At 32.9% G+C, this 20,643-nt stretch overlaps 1 protein-coding gene across 1 annotated transcript; it reads left to right on the forward strand.

Annotated features, from left to right (window-relative positions):
- The first annotated feature begins 1,039 nt into the window (after positions 1 to 1,039).
- On the forward strand, positions 1,040 to 20,108 carry LOC137922684 (wee1-like protein kinase). The gene is made up of 11 exons (XM_068765710.1): positions 1,040 to 1,424; positions 7,703 to 7,812; positions 10,817 to 10,951; positions 11,848 to 11,939; positions 13,500 to 13,717; positions 14,734 to 14,880; positions 15,487 to 15,638; positions 16,619 to 16,744; positions 17,524 to 17,651; positions 18,144 to 18,310; positions 19,301 to 20,108. The coding sequence occupies exons 1-11, from the start codon at positions 1,171 to 1,173 to the stop codon at positions 19,470 to 19,472; spliced, it is 1,701 nt and encodes a 566-aa protein (XP_068621811.1). The 5' UTR covers positions 1,040 to 1,170; the 3' UTR covers positions 19,473 to 20,108.
- The last annotated feature ends 535 nt before the right edge of the window (positions 20,109 to 20,643 follow it).

The following is a 20,643-nucleotide window of genomic DNA, read 5'->3' on the forward strand; positions in this document are numbered from 1 at the left end:
ATGTTAATTAATGACATCTGTCAGACAGCTTAATGAAATTGCCAGAATAAAATCTTCTACAACCGTTTTTTAGAAAATTAAATGCTTATTGTTATCTCAATGTTAATTTAATACTTTTACAAAATCAGAACTAGCCGATGGACGTTTGCTGCTAGATCCACTCCTCTAGATTTTTATTAAGGCCGGTTAGGAGCAACCTTCATTCAGCATTTTTCAAAGACCTTAAAAAGGACCAAGTTTCTTAAAGATTAAATTACGAGTCAAAAACTTTAAGAATCGTGCTTGCTTGAAGACATCTTCCATGAGAGCAATCAACACTTTCGGAAATATATCGTCTCCCAGTTTCAACCCCCTTTTCTTTTAAAAAAATCTTCAACATCAGAAAACATCAACTGAGTACGCTTCGATTTTTGTCTCTATTAGAAATAAAGAAAATTACGTGACTGATATATTACGACCTAAGAATAATTAATTGAAATGAAAACAAGACTAGGTGTTCACGCATATAGGAGTCATAGCCTAATCTTTTTTAAATTAGATAATCTCGAAGTCCAAAATTAAATTTCACAAAGTATTAAAAAGAATAGGATCATCGTAATAGTTATAAGAACTAAAATAAAGCATAAAATCCACGATCACAAAAAGTACTTTACAATCTGTTACGGGTTTTTGTCTATAAATATTATAAGTTTTAACATTAAACCGAGTAAATTTACGAAAAAAAAATTAATTCTATTCATAATCTATGGAAAAAAAACAATACAGATGACTTATAATGTATAACAAAAATGCATTTGACCTGTTATTCATTTTAGTCAAAAGGATTGCCCTATTTTTAATAGAATGATGTTTCATTTTATTATAATTTTATTTCATTTTAAATTTAATTTAGCGTTGTTGAACTATGGATGTATCTGGTATTTTATGGTCAAGAATAGACAAAGAGTCTTCGTTATTTAAAAAAATAACTGCAGCCAATAGAATTCAAGTAATTTCCTCACCGGTCAAAAGCCAAACGCTGATTGGCCGCGCCATTAAACAGGTGCTATGCGTCATCCGCCATAACGTTGTAGTTTGTGAAAGTCAAGCGGAATTCTATTTGCACTTAAGAATTATATTGAATTTTCATTTGTTTCGTTTTATATAAGTGTATTTAATGTGTTAACAAATATGAGTCAGTGGGACAGAATTGAAAATAGTTATAACAAAAAGCACGATTCGTCAGAATTGTCAGTGGAAACCTCTTGTGAGATGTCGGAGTCGTATAACATGTTTTCGGACTATTTGAGCCCCATACCGCCTTCGATTGTGCCTAGGAAATTGGATTTCGGCAACTTGGATGACGACGAGGACGAAGGTATACGGAATGCGTCTCCAGCACCCGTTTCGCTCAGTCCACCTTACAAAAGGGTTAGAGCTCTGAGGTAAGTTCATATAAGTTCAATTGTACGACCATTAAACATCAAAAATCTGGGAAATTACTGTTAAAATATCGGAAAAAACGTTTACCTGTTTTATTGTTATTGTTTTGGTTTACAGGTGTATATTGGAGTTTGCGTATGTCCAATATGACTGTCTTATAGATACATGAATTCAAAATCAGTGACACTTCCTTTATTACATTAAAGCATTAGAAAATCGTTAAATTTGACAAAAACTTCGATTAAATAAATAACAAAATTGATAATAAAAGCACGAACTTTAGTAAATGAACGGTCTTAGTTTTCCCTTGCTTACTCATCTCTTTTTCGAAGAACAATCTAGATCTTTTAACGCGTCATATTCTTTTTGTTATTCCATTTTGAGTTGTATTCGATTTTATATTGAGCGTTTGTTGATTGTACATAGAAAAATCAACTTTATATTTTAAGGACCAAATGGGAGTTAATAAAGACAAGGTGAAAGTTTTCACTGGAATTTGTATGTCATAGAAAGTGTTAACTTTTAACCTGGCATTTTTACTAATTTTTGACCCTATATCCTATGAGTGTATTACATAAAACTGTTTTGTAATGCATTCCTAAAGGATTCCAATTAACCCAAACTCTACAAGATGTAATTGAAACTACATTGAACTGCAATAAAAGATATATTTTAAAATGATTTTCAACCTTATACTAGTTGACAATTGATTATTAAATGTATTCCCTTAATATTGCATTGAAACTTCATATAAGAACAAGCTATAGTATACTGTCAGGCTTTTGGTTTGGCACATCTGAAATATTAAACTTAAATACAATCTGCAAATGTATAATAGACTGTCCACCCATTAGGACTGTTGAAAGACACTGGGTACAGGCCACTTCCAACCAGGGCTGTGGATGGTCATCCTATGTCCAGCAAGATATATTGATTCTTAAATGGATAAATAAACTTGATCAGTTTTAATTACTCTACATTCATATCAAGCTGTCAGAGCACTGTGTGTTGAAATAATATTCTACAAATCTGAACCTGGCTGATCTATTCAGTAAATCTTAAACTTATTTCTAATTACTTGTGCTCATTATTAAAATAGGAAAGTAAATGTTTTTTTTTTCACCAAAGGCACTTCCTTTGCACACATAGATGCATTTATGTAGTTTCATGTATAATTTGCCAATGTGAGGAATTTGTGAGGCCAACTGGTTTGGATGGTTAGCAAGCTATTGAAAGGACTTGGCCAATGTCCTGATTTATTCTTTGACTGTTGTTTTCTTTAGATGTTTGTGGATGTATGTGTTATGTACCATGAGATTGTATCTCGGTATCATCTGTGTGTTAGATAATATAGATATCAGAGTTCTTGGCTGCCCAAAGCGGTATCTTAAACTGGCTTCAGTACATTTCATATATTAGGGGGACAGGAAAGTAATGGCGCTTTCTTAAGTTAAGATCACATGACTACATTTTTAACAAGTTATTATTTCTAACCAACAATATATTCACCTTTGTTTTCAACAACCTTGTGCCATCTAGTATACAAATATTCAAGACCGGAATGGTAAAAACTTTTTTCTGTAAAACATGTGGACTGAAACAACATTACTTTCTGGTCCCCCGAATATTAATAATAACTTATTGTCTGTAGGCAGTTTGTGACTTCTACTACCAAAGCATACTTTTATATGACAGGTGCACTTAAATAGAAAGCATAGATTAAGTTATTTCTATTGACCTGTTAATATATACATTGTATGTCTTAAACAAGGACAATATTTCTCACACAATAATTTATTGTGTATATATAAAAATATCAACCCTGACAATAAATATAAAAGGAAGCTTGATGTTTTCATAAAAATTGAATAAACTTACAAGACACTGGTACAAGGGTTAAGTTGGGACTTATATGATAATTTTTATTAAAGTTCTAGTAGGATAAATGTTTGCAGTAATATAAAAAAGTAGGATTATTGTTCATATATAATTCAAAATAGTTTTGAAGGATTTCTAAATTTGCTAAAAAGTCTAATATATCCTTATACTAATTATCCTTACACATTCTCACACCATTTATGTTTTGTGTACATCATTGTGTTCATTATGCTATGATGCTATTGTAACAATACATGGACTTAATATATAAAGCGATATCTTCCAAACAACCATACGAAAAATGTTATTATGGGTGTACCTATTAATATTTAAATAAAAATTTAAATATATATGTTACACACTTATGACATACAAAAATTAAACTCCCATTTTCCTCAAATATTCCTCATTTATAAATAAAATCTGTATTCCATCTCAAAAGCACAATGACCTTTTTTATTAGGAATAAATATTAATAATTTGTATTATAACTGTATTTATTATGTAATGTATAAAATTTAAGGATAAACATAACATGTGTAGCATGACAAATCCTGTATAAAACATGTTCCAAACAAGCCCAAAAATTAGTTCATGCATAAACATGTCTAAACAAGAATTTGTAATACCAAACTCGCCTGACCAGTACATACTTTGGTAAAAGTTGTTTCTTCTAGCATTTTCTTTGTATACCGCTTTATAGCATTTATATTTATTTAAATGGAATATTTTATAATATCCATGTTACTAGTTTATTATACAGTATGATTGTCAATAGTTGTTAAAAACTTTAAAGGTGTGAATCACTCACTAAAAAGTTTTTACATTTTTACCTAATTTAATCACTCTTTGTAAAGTAAGTCACTAAAAGATAAGTTACATTAATTTGTTTTCCTATTAAAATGCAACAAGACAATATCTTATCAGTAGTCTATATGTACAGATAATAAGTTATAAGTAATTTTAATAATCAAATTTTGAAAATGTTTTTTCTGACTCTATTATCAATGTGTAATTTATTATTTCTGTAACAGTAATTTATTAGCGAACAGCTATATATTTACCTCTTTAAACCTTTACCAATCTCCCCTTTACATATATCTAATCTTCTTGTATATTACAAATTATACATCTACTATAAACAAAAAAAATCTGAAACAATCTTTAAGATGTAGTTGATGAAATTCTGTGGTTCCTCATCTAGTAAATGGAACTAGAAGATTATTCTAGTTTTGGGCATACAGGCTTTTAGATCATAGCTTAGAGAGTTATCTGAGTTACCACTAAGGTGCACTGGTGTACTAGGTTTATATCTCATAGTTACACTTCTAAAAGATCAGAAGTAGCCTCATCTAGCCTAGGCCATTTGTGTTGTTATTGATTACAGGGTCTAGCTTTACTTGCCTACATGAGGAGGTAGACAGACCTTATTCCTATAAAAATAAATTTATACAGGTCTTCAGAGAGAAGATATTTGTGTTATATAGATATTTTACAATTTTCAATGTCGAAAATAGATATATATGGGTTATAGGCTTTCAAAGGTAGAATGTATAGCTCATTTATGTCAAATAATGTATGGCATCCCTTTTCATGAACCTATGGTTTCAGAAACAATAAATAACGTAGTGGCGAAAAAACACTTAGAATTCGGATTACTACTTAGTAAAATTAATTGTTTTTTACTCTCTGTTTCTGAGTTTATTCTGACAGAAATTATTGACCATTTCACTCGAAAAAAAAAAATTAATGTAATATATTCAGATTACTAACTATTGAGTCATCAATAATCATCCTGTATATTTCAGAGTGAGCTGCATCTCTAGGTTCTATTAGAGATTTAAGATCGTAAATTGCATCTCTAGGTTCTATTAGAGATTTAAGATCGTAAATTGCTCAAATATTATAGTTAGCTAATATGGTTAGCATATTAGAGTACTTAAAACGCAAAAATAAATTTCTTTCAAACACGATGGTGTAGATATTCTTGTTAACAAGTCAGATGTTTGAAGAATCCGTTTGAAAAATCCGTTGTACTACAGTTATTCGACACAAAGGGACAAACATATGATCGGAGAACAGCTGACATCTGCCCAGTGCAAAAAAATACGCCTACACTTTCGAAAAAACTACAGACATAAACACCTTGAGTCTGTTCGACCATTACAATTTGAACCTTATGGTTATGGCATAAAATTTACTTTCTACTACATCGTAGCTTTCATACTACTTCAAAAATACGTATCATTTTGGTTTTTGCTGCGTGGTAATAAAGTGTATTTTTGTATAAATATTGCTTTTATATTATGACTGGTAATCTTTTATTGCATATGTTACGTAATTGTCGAATTAGTAGAAAAAAATGTATCCTTTTTTTGCCAAGGAGTTTTAAATACAGAGTTGTAGATTCAAGGTGTATATTGTAATGTAACTTGTTTCTTGAAGGTTTTTTTTTGTTAAGAATTCGCCACTCAGGTGTTGTGAATAGAACTTGTGCGTGTGTGTACGTTTGATCGTAGCTGTATCACGTTTGTGTGCGTCGGAGTTCCTTTTTTAAAAAATATAGGGGACCGTCGTACAATGGATTCGCTTCGGATCTTAACTGACAAACTGGCGTCTGGTATATTTTAAGAGCAAATATTGAAATAGCTTTTTATATATATTTATTATTAATCTGTACAAAATTCATAACAAATACATTTTTTTTTAACAAATTTTCATTACATTGAAACGTAATTAAACTGCAAAAATACACATATAGCAGTCGCTACAATACACTAAAATATAATATAGGTTAAGCTAATCCTAAATTTCATCATTATTTAATGGAATCAGGCGTTACCTTGCGGAAGTCCATCCTAAATAAGAAAAGGACCAATATTTAGCCACTTCCGCACATGCAGCAGTAGTCGTGCAACAAAGTGCACCGTCCGCCAAACACAGAGTCTAGTCACTCTGTGTTTGGCACTAATCGGTGTAACATAACTCCTGAAGATGCCCCGTGTAGGGGTGAAACACGTGTTGAGTGATTTGGCGGTGGCAGTTGTGTGATTCGCATTGTTTGCCGCATGCGCATTTATCAGCTGGCTGGCGGGCGGTGCATTACATTGCACGACTACTGCTGCATGTGCGAAAGTGGCTAAATATTTGTCCTTTTCTAACTCATTATTATTTATATGTGGCTCTAACTCGGAGTCGTTCACGATGGGCCAACAAAGTTCAAGGTCATCCAGAGAGATGGAGAGGCAGGCCAATGCTCGGAGTTTCGCAGTCAGATCGAATTAAAAATGAGGAGATCGGTGGTAGAACGAATGTTAGAAGAATTGTTCGTCTGAAGTGACAGCGAGAGGAACACATTGCTCGTGTAACTGATGGCTGTTGCGTCCGAAAGGTTCTAGTGGCGACCGCGAGTTGTCAGACTGCGATCTAACCCTTTGGGGCACCTTTTTGATGCGTAATAACGCATGGTGGGACATTTCTCGACCCACCTGGAAATATTAGAATAGTTGCGCGCTCATACATTTTTTTCTATACTTTATTATTTAAAGTAATTGGCAACACCATTAGCAATTGTTACAAATATATCCGATTGCGCTGGCAAGGTTTATCATCATATGACAGGTTCATAAAGTGTTGAAACCGAAAATTTTTAGTAGTTAATAATAGAATTAACTTTTATTTTTTATATCATTGTATATCCTTATTAATACATAACACACCAATTTTGTTAAATTTTGAACGAAATTAAATTTCTGCGCAACATGGGTATTTTTATTTTCTAAAATTCCGTGCCTCAAAGGGTTAATATTGTTCGAAGTCGGAAGTCACGGATTTAAAAATTTGATAATGTGTTGAAACTGACTATTGGAATATAGCAGATAAAAGATGGCGGGCTTTAAGCTTGTGGATTGGAGATCACGGAATAGCAATCCCAGCGTTGAACGTTCACTCATATTGTGGATAGAGGATCTTGTTAACCCTTTCGTTACAAGCGCCGGAGTTAGACGGCGTCCACCTTGTAATGTGGGCTTATGTGTAGATCCGTGTTTTAAGATTTATTACAGCCAAATAAATTACTAAGAATTATCCTAACTTCTATTTTTAATTAATATACCAGTAAAATATTTAAATATGTAACACCAAATGAGAAAATTCGAACATCAGCTTACCGACATACAATGTGCTCACTTCGCGGCGCATATGCACGGTTCAGTAGCGTCAATTTGGCGGAACGGACTGCGGTAAGGGAAGGGTTAAGATCGGAAAATCTGGATATAGGCCGTTTCTTACCGGTCCTATTGGAATAAATCGAAATGACGTCATTCGGCTGAAGTAGTAATGATGAGAAAGCGTGGTAGTCCACTTTTCTGTTGATTATAATTAAATGTTAATTGTTTTGCAGGTTGTTTGACACCCCATTCACGCCCAAAGCCCTGCTCGAGAAGTGTTCGACTCCGTCACAGTATCCGTCCAGAGCTAGACTCTTTCCACCAAAAGCCAGTGCGCCTACGGGTAAGTTTAACTATATTTTTTGTTTTTCAAAATATGATTAACTTGCAAAAAAAAGTTTTTATTGTATTTAATAATGCCCATAATTTGATTTCACACGACGAAAATAACTGTAGGTAAAAAAAAATATTAAAAAAATATAAATAATGATATATCTTGTATATAACGTATTACTATCCAGTAAGGGCAATTTGAACGCGTGTGTACGTCATGTGAAGAATATCATGTCGATAGATACAAGAATCAGATTGATCTCCCTTATAATAGCATCCTTAAACCTATCTATTATATTCTAATATTTCTTCATCTAAATATTCTTCAGATGTTTAAATTTTTGTTGTCAATATTTTTAGTTTAATATCACATAGTATTGTCGACATTTGATTGCCATTTGGTAGCTCATTACTTACTTGGTAGATGTGTACTAGATGGCAAAAGGTTGTTGATAACGAGGGCGAATATATAGTTGATTAGAAATAAAAACTTGTTTAAATGTAGTCGTGTGAATTTAACTTAAGAAAGCGATATTACTTGGTCCCCCTAATATATTTGTCTTATTTTTTCCGTAATGCATGCAGTTTCTCCATAGATTAATGATTGTTTCACTATATAATATTATATATAGTATATGTATAATATTGTTAATGTTTATTTGTAATTATCTATTGCGTATTAATTTTTGAGAAATCAACTTAAATAAAAAAGGGTCAATCGTTTAAAGTATACTACAACACCACTAGCCAATGTTAGTCTCTTATCCCAAGCTCCTCCCAATACGATTTTTTATTCTATGCTCCTCTAAACTCTGTCCGGTTAAAAACAAAAAACATTCTAAACATATTTCGTTTTTTTTTTTTACTTTTCCTCACTACATAAAATTTCTATTTTCACTCTCATGTTGTATCTGTTTCAATATCACATATCCTTCCATAAATCGCGTCGCTTCCGTCGCTTTCCAATTAAAAATATTATTGGGCTACCATTAAAAGAATTTAAAACGCGTATTAAAAATAAATTGGCAGAATAAGTTTATTATATAATAAACGAATATTTAAATGATAATAATCCTTGGCAGTGACATCGCCTGATTGTTTTGATTTCTTTTAGGCTATATCTGATAGTGTATACGTTTAATTCTGCGTTGAACTTTTAAAACGCTTGGATGAAAGATACAGTTTATATTAAAAGTCATCCGCCAACAACTTCAGACACACCAACGCCGTAATAAATTATTTGTCATGCGAATGAAATAATTTTTACATAAAACTTTCACCACACATTTGTACATATTAAACATTGATTCAAAATTAATATAGGATAGTCTTTAATTCAATATCCCATCAAGCACTAAAGATTTAATACAAATTCACAAACAATAACACATACGTCACATGACGCCGTTCGCCATTATTATATTTCATAATATTTTTCGGCGCGAGACGCGGTTTTTGACAACCGACTACAAATCATACGCCGCGCGTTCTTACAATTTGCGCATGCGTAGACCGATGGATTGACAGATAAGCGAAAGCATTTTGCAGACTACTAACACTTTGCCGTCCGCACGTTCCATAAAAATCTATTCGCTTGGCGCCGACAGCCGACAGTCGCTGGCCGTTTTAGACATTATCTGGAAATTATGAATTGTAAAGTTTTAATCAACTCATCGCTAGTTTTCATGCATTCTCAACTCTGTTCCCTTACTTTCAAGAAATTTCGAAGATATACATACGTTAATAAATACATTTTTTTTTATATTTGTTTATTTCCATTCTCTTTGGTATTCAGTATTTTTATTTCGTATGGTAGGAAACAAAACAGACTCCAAAATGTAACGTCGAATTCGCCTTGTAAATATTTCACTATCTTCCTACGATTCTGCTCCACTTTCACTTTTTTCATCTTCAATGTCTTCTTCCGAATCGGCCAAATCGTCCGGAACGTCAGACAAGACGTCTGCGCGTTCATCATAAATAATCGTGTCGCCTATTTCGTTTGCCATGATGAAAGGGCACGAGCACTTATAAAGACAAAAAACTTTTTGACATGTGTACCTAAACAAAACACTAACAGAACTCAGCGATACTATTTTGCGCGCGATACTACTTGTAGTGTTGCCAGCTGTTGGTGGCTTTTTGCGAGTTTAAAAATGTGTATAGCGGAATTTCTTCCTGCTTCTTTCCCATAACTTTGCGAAGCAGAGTAGAGTCAAAAATAAAGTATATTAAAACATAGATCAGTTGACGATCAATAAGAGTTCTGTAAAAACAACAAATGACGAATAAACGAATTTTATCTCTTGCCATCTATCCGAAATACTACATGTTACAAATTTGGTGTATTTCGTTTTTGTTTCTTTAGCTTTTTAGTTTTTAATTTCTGATTTTACTTCTTTATCTTCTATGCAATTTTATCATAAATTTTTATTACTATTCAATGACAGTATCTGTAACTTTTCGTAAATAATCATTCTTTAATAATTTCTCATATGACTTTTCTGCAGAAGTCTATTAATCCCGTAACTCTTTTCTAGTTCACTAACTAGTCGATGATACTCACCTCGATTGTTTACGAGAACCGAATCTTATGTTCCGTTTTTTTCGCGAGCATATTACGTGTGTATTAATTATATAACAAAGAGAAAAAGATTTCGACATCGCCGCCACATTGGCATTCAGTCCACTACTTCCGGTACCGGAAATTTCGTGCGTGAGATATTTTGGTGTGAATAATTATCTTTAAATTCTATTTTTAAACTTGAAACGGAAATAAAACAAGCATTTATTTCCCTGCATTTTTTAATATACGACGGAGATAGTTGCTATATGGCTTAAAGGTAAACCAGATTCCTATAATTAAATATATATATATGTAACGGAATTTGGCGAGTGCGAGGATTTGTACTTAGATGTAATCTATTTTATTGGTTCTCACATATCTCTGGCGGAAACATAGCATAAACATGTATAGTTATTGCAAATAATGTAAGGTAATGTCAATACACCAGGCGTACCATCGGGTTCGAGTCATCACCTGCACCCACCGTCTGCCGATGATGACAGCGCGCTGGGCAGCCTGCCACCCGACGAGCTGGACGATTCTCGCCGTCCGCTCGTCAACATCAATCCGTTCACGCCGGAGGGTGAGTGTATTATACAAAATCTTTAATTATAACAATCTACAAATAAAAATTAATTTAACATTTTCTAGGCTATTATGAACACATGATGTATATTACATGCATAAAGGTAATTAACATCATTTAGGCTGTAGAACATTGTTTGCTAAATAGAGCCGCATGTGGCTTCCTAGCCGCAGGTTGGCCATCCTTGATATAAGCTATATATAGTGTTTCCAATAGGAGATAGGAAGCCATCTGTATCTAGCCTTAAAATATACATACATCCCGGTTTTTTACACAAGTTGAAATAATGCAATATATATATGGGAATAAATGCACTTTTTACAGGGTTTTTTATTTCTGGTATTGACACAAAAAAATTTTTTGTTCCAATTTTGGTCCAAAATTCATTTTTTTTGGTTATAAAAAGTTATTGTGTTGGTTTTATAAATACATAGTATGGATTTTACCTTATGAATATTTTGGAAAAATATTAAGTTTTCAGAATTTTTAAAATTGGTCTAACATGTCCTCAAACTATCATGTCACCGGTTTTTTTGCACATTTTTCTAAGAAACATATCCAGTGTGTAAAAAGAATTGGGTATATATTAAAAATAGTTATTTAATAATATGATTAATCACGCACTGTTTTTGATTGAATTAAATAATGAAATTGCTAAAACTAATAAGGATTTTATTTTGCACAGTTTTATTTAATGACGGTCACCTACTCGCTGGACAACACCACTGTGCATGGCTTGATAAAACTATCAAAAAAGAATTCAGATCGGTCATTGAAGTTATAGAAATATAGCCTTTTATAATGTAACACTATCTCTGTATAGTATGTTATGTTATTTCTATGTATTAAATTAACTAATTTAAAAATATTTAATTCAATTGGTGTTTGCTTAGGTCAAGCGCTGAACAAGAAGAAGCGTGCCCTGTCTAAAACACCGACACTCTGGGGTGAGAGGTCTCCGGAGCAACCTGCCAAGAGATTAAGGGTTTGTAGCTTTTTATGTGTTTCATGTAATACACAAGTATGTACAATATGCATGTTCAAATTGAATAGTGTATGTCAGGGGTGGCCATACTGGCTTTTCGAACAACTATTTTTGGATTGTCGAATTATTTCAATATTTAAATATATATATATAACCTATGTCAGCTCCTGGGAAATTGAAACAAATTACTAGTGTAAATAATTGTTATTATTCTACTATAAAATTAGCAAAATCCAAACACCAATCATAATTAACTAACAAGCATCTTAAATATTATTAGAAGTGCTGTTATATACATGTGGCATTATATCTTACTTCAATACAAATATTTTGTATTTTTGTCATATAATTTAAACATATATTTTAAAATATTCGTTTGCCTGTTTTAAATGCTTATTGAATTGAAAAATTTCAAATATTGAACAATGGTTTGAAGTATCAAGGAGCTTGGCCACCCCTGGTATATGTATTTATTAAAATTATTTGATTTAGACTAATGTAAGTGTTCAACTAAGTTGTTAATGTAGTTTGGACTAGTGCATGTATGCAAGTATTAGATTAGTGCATGTGTCTTATTGTGCTCGTAGCCTAGTGATTGATTAAGTTAATCACTTACAATACTAGATAATTTATTTAAAAGTAGTCATTAAAAAACCTGCATTATGTGACATTCACAAATTGCACAGGGATAGTGTGTATGGTCAACAGTAGTAATATTAACCCTTTGACTGATTATGTCGAGTATACTCGTCATAGCGAAACTAATTTTTGGTATAATGTCGAGTATACTCGTCGCAAAGATAATTAAATTGCATTTGTTTTATTATTAAACGAATCAACTGTAATTTTTTGTCCTAAAAAACGTCAAATAAAGATAGTTTTAGAATATTCGTTAGTCTGGCAACGTTATTTATTTTATTACACAATGGGTTGTATTAAACAGAAATTACAAACGGGGAAGCACTGTTACAAAACGATTTTTTTATATAAAGAAGCACTATCGGTGCGTTTTGCAGTTGATTGTGCGATGCAATAATTGAAAGAAAGAAAGAGACTTGTGGATTTTATTGATATGATAAGTAATATTAAATGCTTTAATTCCTTGGGCATAAAATTGTGAATTACATAATTTTAATTATCCCTGCCAGATGAGTTATTACGATAGTGACGGAGATATGTGTTTGAACACAAAAAAACGCAAAACAATAATACATTTGTCGTCTTCTGATGATAGCAGTGATGAAGGTGCAGGAAGATAAGGAAGATGTAGAATACAATTAACTAGGCATAGAAAATAAAAGTAATTCAAATTCAACATGGACGGTTGTTTGTTAGCAATATTTTTTAAAAAACCAAACACGTAACGTTTGATTTTAATCATAACTGCCTACTTTTATAGGCAGAACCTTTTTACTTCGTTTATGACGAGTATACTCGTCTTCGTTTCGGAAATTAACTAAGCAGGCAGAAAAAGTTTTTCGAAACAAAATTAAACAGTTAAAGGGTTAAAAGTGTTATTTACCTTTAGTAGGTATTCTTTTTGAGTATGCATGTTTTCAGGAGTCAAACATATCGCGGTACAGCGTGGAGTTCGTGGAGCTGGAGACGGTGGGTCGCGGTGCGTTTGGGCGCGTGAGCCGCTGCGTCAACAAGCTGGACGGGTGCGTTTACGCGCTCAAGCGCTCGCTGCGACCCGTGGCGGGATCGGCGGCAGAGCGAAACGCACTCACCGAGGTGTACGCGCACGCTGTTCTTGGGATGCATCCGCATGTAGTACGGTAAGCCTGCATCTTGGAACTACTAATAAAACGGGGACTACTAAAAAAACGGGGACTACTAATAAAACGGTGACTACTAAAAAAACGGGGACTACTAATAAAACGGGGACTACTAATAAAACGGGGACTACTAGAAATTAAAAAATGTGGATTTTATAGTAGATAGATAACACCTGAAATGTTTTGGATATATATAATTAACAACATATATAGTGAATTAATTTATTCAACATGGGATAGACTAAACCGAATTTTTGAAATCTGTTTTATTTCTGGTTCTATTCTGTTTTGCAAGGTGTTATAGTTGTGCAGAAGGAGCAGGAAGAAACTGCACAAGAACACATTTTTTTCATTCATCGCCAAAGATTCTTCTCATATTTTGTCAATTTATTTTGAAATCAATAGATAGTATGGTAGTTTAGTAATGTTTTGCAGAATTTTATTAAAAATCAACGCCTTAATCAAAGCCTTTTCAAACGCCATCGCCTCCTTTCCAGATGGGAATTCATAAAATCCGTTCTTAGCTGAACACTATTAGATATAATGAATATTCCTTCCAAAATTTAAGTCTCTAAATGTTTCCAGAGATATTATGATAGTTCAAACATAGGTATCAATATCTTAAATATACAGGTTGATTGTTTATATTCTAGATGTAAAAGCTTCTTCATTTAATGTCATAATTCTTAATATGCATGCTACACACTAATAGTAAATAAATGGTTGCAAAAGTGATTAATAATGTAATGTTTGTGATTGCACATATTAATATTAATAGTTTCTGAGTGATCACTTTATACATGGTGCTTGGAAATAGGTGTAAAAGTTTTTTGCTGACAAATGTGCTATACATTCACCCCTTTAAATCATTCATACCAAGATGTAAAAACAAAAAAAAGCTAACAGGCATGCAATAAGGAGAATACACAAAATTAATATTTATACAAGTATGCTCTTATGTTTGTGTCTTTGGATAAATTATTGTGATCAATAATGTTATAATGTATTTGCCACAGGTATTACTCGGCGTGGGCGGAGGACGATCACATGATAATCCAGAACGAGTACTGTGATGGTGGTTCCTTGCAGCAGATGATGGAGGAGGGGCCGCTGCCGGAGAGTGAGCTGTTGCTACTGCTGGCACACATTGCTGATGGATTAGCGTAAGTGGTGAATCGCTGCAATATTATTTATTTGCATTAGCTGCAGCAGTACTTGTAACAAATACGTTGGTTTTTCATATTCATATGTACTTTAAGGACTTTCTATAATTTCGATTTTTATAATAAAAATTAAAATATAATGATATATAGAAAAAATTGTTACTAGATGAATTTCGGTAGGAAAGGCAACTGTGTCTGGGCATTGAACAGTGAAGTGTAGTCGCTAAAAATAAGGTGTTTATTTTTTATAATGCAGATGGCATGCGAGTCAGTGTGTATTGTCTTGCCTTGTCTCTCCTCTCTACCTCTCTCCCCTCTCTTCTCTGTCTCAACTCCCTTTCCTCTATTTTTCCTTCTCCATGCCTCTCCTATTATGAGTGGGCCTTTGTTTATGTATATTCAGGTATATACACCTGAATATACATAGACAAAGGAAAAGTTAAATAGGTTTACCTCACCTACATTGGTTAATGGAATTAATTATATATATTGTTGTATTTAAGATACATGGGCATATATATATATGTGTGTGTGTGTGTGCGTGCGTGCGTGCGTTCGTGTGTGTGTGTGTGTGTTGTTATACATTACTGTGTTTGTATGAATCAGGTACATCCACTCGCGACAGTTGGTCCACATGGACGTGAAGCCAGGGAACATCTTCGTGTGCCGCGCCGAGCAGACGCCGGCGCTCGACTCCGACGACGGTTACGACGACGACGACGCCCCGCAGCACAACTCGCAGCACAAGTACAAGCTCGGTGAGTGTACACTCGCATAGACATACAGTAGAAATAATTACATAGACTGTACACTGCGGAGCTGTTGTTATTACGTACTTTGCATGCTTGATTGCAATAATCAAGATTATGAATATTGCAATCAAGCAGTAATACTAATATATGTAATACTGATGATGATTGTTTATAGATCTAAAAGTTTTAAAAGGGTTTAAAAAACTTATCCATATAACCTTTTGTTGGAGACTAAACTAAATCATATACACATGTTTCTTGAAAGTTTATTATTATTGCATTATATTTACATGCAATTTATTTATGGTACATCCTAACTAAAAATCTATGGCATCAGAAATAATAATTCGGTTTCAAATGAATTATTGTTTATTATCTGTCCCTGTAGATGTACTGCTAGAAGAAATTGACCTGTCACACCTAAATAGAATTTTAGGATGGTCATTAACACATTCCATGCCATATGGGGCGTATACGACCCCAAGCACTTCCCGTTCAGGTTATTTGCAGTTCTCATTGAAAAACAAAGGAAGTTTAAACAAATTAATTGTAGGCTCGAATGTAGATAACTTCACATTACGCATGCTCGTACATATTAAAATTGACAACTTTTTCCCGCTAATTATAGGTTTGTAGTATTGAAGAAGTGTAAAGCATGCGTCTTAAGAAACTTCTTTTAATTTCTAAAGTGTGGGTCTTATACGCCCCACGCGGCCTGAATGGAAGATCTTCAAAAATTTCATTACCTGAACTTGTGCTGTACATTCATCACTTACTATTTATTAACATATGCATAAAAATGATAGATAAAATTACTTTACACAAGTTGGGTGTCTTGATAGAAATTTTAAAATTCCTTTGCCTACTGTATCTAAGCAAGTAATCCTTGTCATTAGGGGTTTTCTCACCTGGTCACCTAACTCTTCAGAATTCACTCCTCATAGATTATATTTATTAATCCAGATATATATTTATTTTTGTTGCAGGTGACCTAGGCCATGTGACGTGTATTTCATCACCGTCAGTAGAGGAAGGCGATTGCCGATATCTGCCCAAAGAAGTGTTACAGGAAGACTTCTCTCATCTCACCAAAGCTGACATTTTTGCTTTCGGTGAGATATAAATTTATAAGCCTTAATTTTAAGTTTATTTCATGTGAAATTTATAAAAACCATGAATTTAAGTTATTTAACATACGATGACATAACTTTGATTCCGAGTTGATTCTTTGTGTTTGGATGATATCGGACTAAATATTTTTAATAATAATTAATTTGTTGAAATAGCCTAAAGTCAAACATTTCATTTGCAAGATGTGTCTTTTTAAGACATTATCAGTGCAGTTGCCCTCAGCATGCAAACATTCTTTTTCAATCTTTCAATTTTAGCTTTTTGTATACTTTACCCAGGATGTAAAAGTGTATATATTGCATATAGAAAGATTTATACACTGAAATTTAGGTTTATATACACAAAATTTGTACATATAATTTTTTCTTATGATCCTTTCAGCTAGATAATATATATCGATTCTATAGTAACTTATCATTTTACCGATAAGAATTGTACTGTCATATAATTGTTATAAATTTGGTACTTCTCTTCTTTTACAGCACCCGGCGATAAATATTGCAAATCGAGCTTTGGAAAGAGACAATTGGCTAATTTCGGTTTCGTAGAGCACTATCTCTGTCCCACACTACCTATGTGACGTTTTGTCAGTCGTTGTATTTCGTGCGAAAGAGATAACGCTTTACGAAGCCGAAATTAGCCGATTGTCTCTTTCCAAAGGTCGATGTGCAATATTTATCTCCGGATGCTGTACTTTTTTATATATATACAAATTTAAGTTTTTATTTAAACAAAATTCCTAATAATATTTTTGTTTCAGGTCTAACATTATATGAAGCCGGTGGTGGAGGTCCGTTACCGAAGAACGGCCAAGAGTGGCACAGCATAAGGAACGGAAAGTTACCCAACTTGCCGAAGCTTTCTAGAGAGTTCAATGAGCTATTAAAAGTATGTCATCAAACATTTTAAATTATTAAAACCTATTTAATACTAGCGTTCATTAAATGTAAATGTTCTTAACTAGAAGAAAATTGTTATTTGTTATATATGGTATGTTATATCAGCTGATAGACACTCCAAGGCATAAGTCGTCAAAGATAACCATGATGACCAGTCTTCCGCTGCTCGCATAGTGACATCTCTAAAATAGAACAATATGCCTTTTAGCAGAGCTTGTATCTTTGAAAATACACATTTAGAAACTGATAGAATTTTTCTATTCAAATAAATATTGAAACACGATTCGCGTCGTTTTCTTGTCTGTTTATTTTGCAATATGTTGCTTTTTCAACTTTTTTTTCGCAAATCCCTGCAAATTCAGCTCTATATTCTTCGCTTAGGTGCGCCCCTTTTCCTTGGTAATAAAAGAGTTTAGCGTTTTGAGTTGTCAAACTAGTTCAAGTAATTATAAAATTCTAAATAATTTTTTTAATTTTACAGAAAATGGTAGACCCGGATCCCACGCAGCGACCGTCAGCGGCGCGTTTAAAAAGGCATCCTCTTCTCCATCCAGCGGGAAACAAGAGTAAAGCCCAGCTCCGGAGAGAACTGGCTGCAGCGCGCTTGAAGAACGAGCTGCTTACCCGCAAGCTGCAGGAGGCGGCGAGGTATGGAACGCTACCTCAACAGCTCCGCTATATTTGATGCGTCTCATCGGTTAGTCGTAACACCGAGAAGATGCGTTTAAATGTATTTCCTTTGCAAAGTGCAATCTTGATCGATTATGTTTTTGGATTAATTTATATACTAGGCGATTGGTTAGAGTTGTAAAAGATTTAATAACATGTATTTATACTTATTGTGTATGTATATGTATTTATATTTACATTTATTGTTAATTAATATATGGTACACCCTTTCCATAAACAGTAAGTAAAAGCATATTCAAAAAATTATTTATTATTTATCCATAAAGACTGCATTGGCAGATATGACTGGCCTATTGCATTCCTTAAGAAGAAAAATTGATGTAACATATTTTAGAGCTTTTTCTTGACAAAAGATATCATTCTATACATTCATCTCTTACACATGTAACTAATCACCCTGTATAACCAGTGACATTATGTATTTTGACTATTACCATTTGTCAAAAAATTGCAAAAGAGATTGTGACTGTGTCTTTCGTCATTCTAGAAGATTGTAAAAAGAAATACAAGTATTGTTACTAATACAAGTCTTTTAAAAAGCATGTAAACTCATCTTTAAACTACTTAATAGTTATTGTCGCTCTCTAGAATGATCTACCTCTTTCACATGCATATGATAGTGCATTTAAACCAGCTCTTTAATAACTATATCCGACAAATATCGTTTAGTTACTTTATTAAGTAATACAATCTCAAAGATCGCAAAGAGAAAATTACAAGGTTATATCAATCTTCATCATAATGATGTCCTGTTGGACTGCTGCCTTTCCATTAGGACCAGTTAGAAGCAATCAGCAATCAGACTTTTCCGATGACCTTACAAGATTTAACAAAATTTCAATCTTACTTATTGTTTTTTTTCTTACTTTGTCTTTTTACCCTACAAATTTCCATTAAAATTTGTATAAATGAAGCATAGACTTTAAATATTAAATTTTTGTTTCACAGATGTATAAAATCAAACATTGTAGCGAACCAAGAATCGGCCAAGTTTCGTACCAGATCGGCCAAGCGCCTCCAGAAGCCGAGGGTCGATTCGCAGATAGTGGACATCATAAAATCAGTGACGTCCCCCATACGGACAGACCGACACGCCGACAGGAGGGGTAAGAAGTTCTAACAGCGAGTTGGTAGAAATATGCTACACACAACATATCCCATCGGTATATTAAAATACTAATTAATGTTAATTACAATTAAAATGAGCTAACAGTGGGAATGATTCGCACAATTACACTTCGAGTTTAAAGTAACATATGTAGACAACTATTGACAAGTGACAGGACCTTGGACAGAGGCGGTCAACCCATCGCCTCGGGGATTGGCTGACAGCACATCCCTACTCCGCTTGCATCTCCTACTTCTCCCCTAATCTCCCATTTCACCTCTCCATCACTTCTCTGCAAAGCAAATTAAGGTCACAAGTGCCGTTAATTATAAGGTTAAAGTGATTACGGCTTAGGTATATTGTTAATAATTAACTTTTATACTGCAATCAAAAGCCTTAATGGACCGTTTCTTATCCTTCTCACTTTGCTGCGGTCACAGTTAACATTTGACAAATTAATTGTTTTAATTATTAAAAGAATTAATATGTTTTAATTTTTGCTACACCAACAAGCTTTTCCAGTGATGTTTAGTTTAAAGCTTTTTTTTAATATTAATTTACATATCCATAAAAATGCGTCTAAAAATGTTTCAGTAAAATGTAACTATGAAATAGTCACAAAGAAAAAAAAAGAAAAAAATAAAAAATATAATGAATAAATTATATATTTAATAAAATATATATAAATATTCATAACTCTTATATGTATAATGCATTCTGTCAATAAATGAGTTTAATTAACATACAATAAACTAGTTATTCAATAAATATGGTGTCTATTAATTAAAAATGAAAGTTGATAATTAGTTAATAGTTATATTGTTGGTCCAATTAAATGTTTATTCCTTGAGCATAGACATTTTTTTTATTACAATACATGTGTGCAACAGTATGAAACCCCTTTTTAATAATATATGAATTGATTATTGTTTTTCAAGATGTTTTGTATTAAGTGAAAAGATAATAATTTGTCTGGTATGTTAACAGATTAAAAAGGAGATTATTAAAAATGATTGTGAAACAAATTTGTCAATAATGTTGAGGTACCTTCAATATTTGTAATTGAAAAATATTGCAACAAACAAACTCTGTGACCGCCGACTTACGACTTGAAACATTGACTTGAAAGGAATGACCTGTCATAATACAAGTGCCTTTATATGAAAATTAAAAAAAAATGTGA

This window comes from Battus philenor, unplaced genomic scaffold (genome assembly GCF_028537555.1).
Source record: "Battus philenor isolate CCGP_79_NKW_IND1 unplaced genomic scaffold, ilBatPhil1.0.hap1 SCAF_20, whole genome shotgun sequence".
NCBI lineage: Eukaryota > Metazoa > Arthropoda > Insecta > Lepidoptera > Papilionidae > Battus > Battus philenor.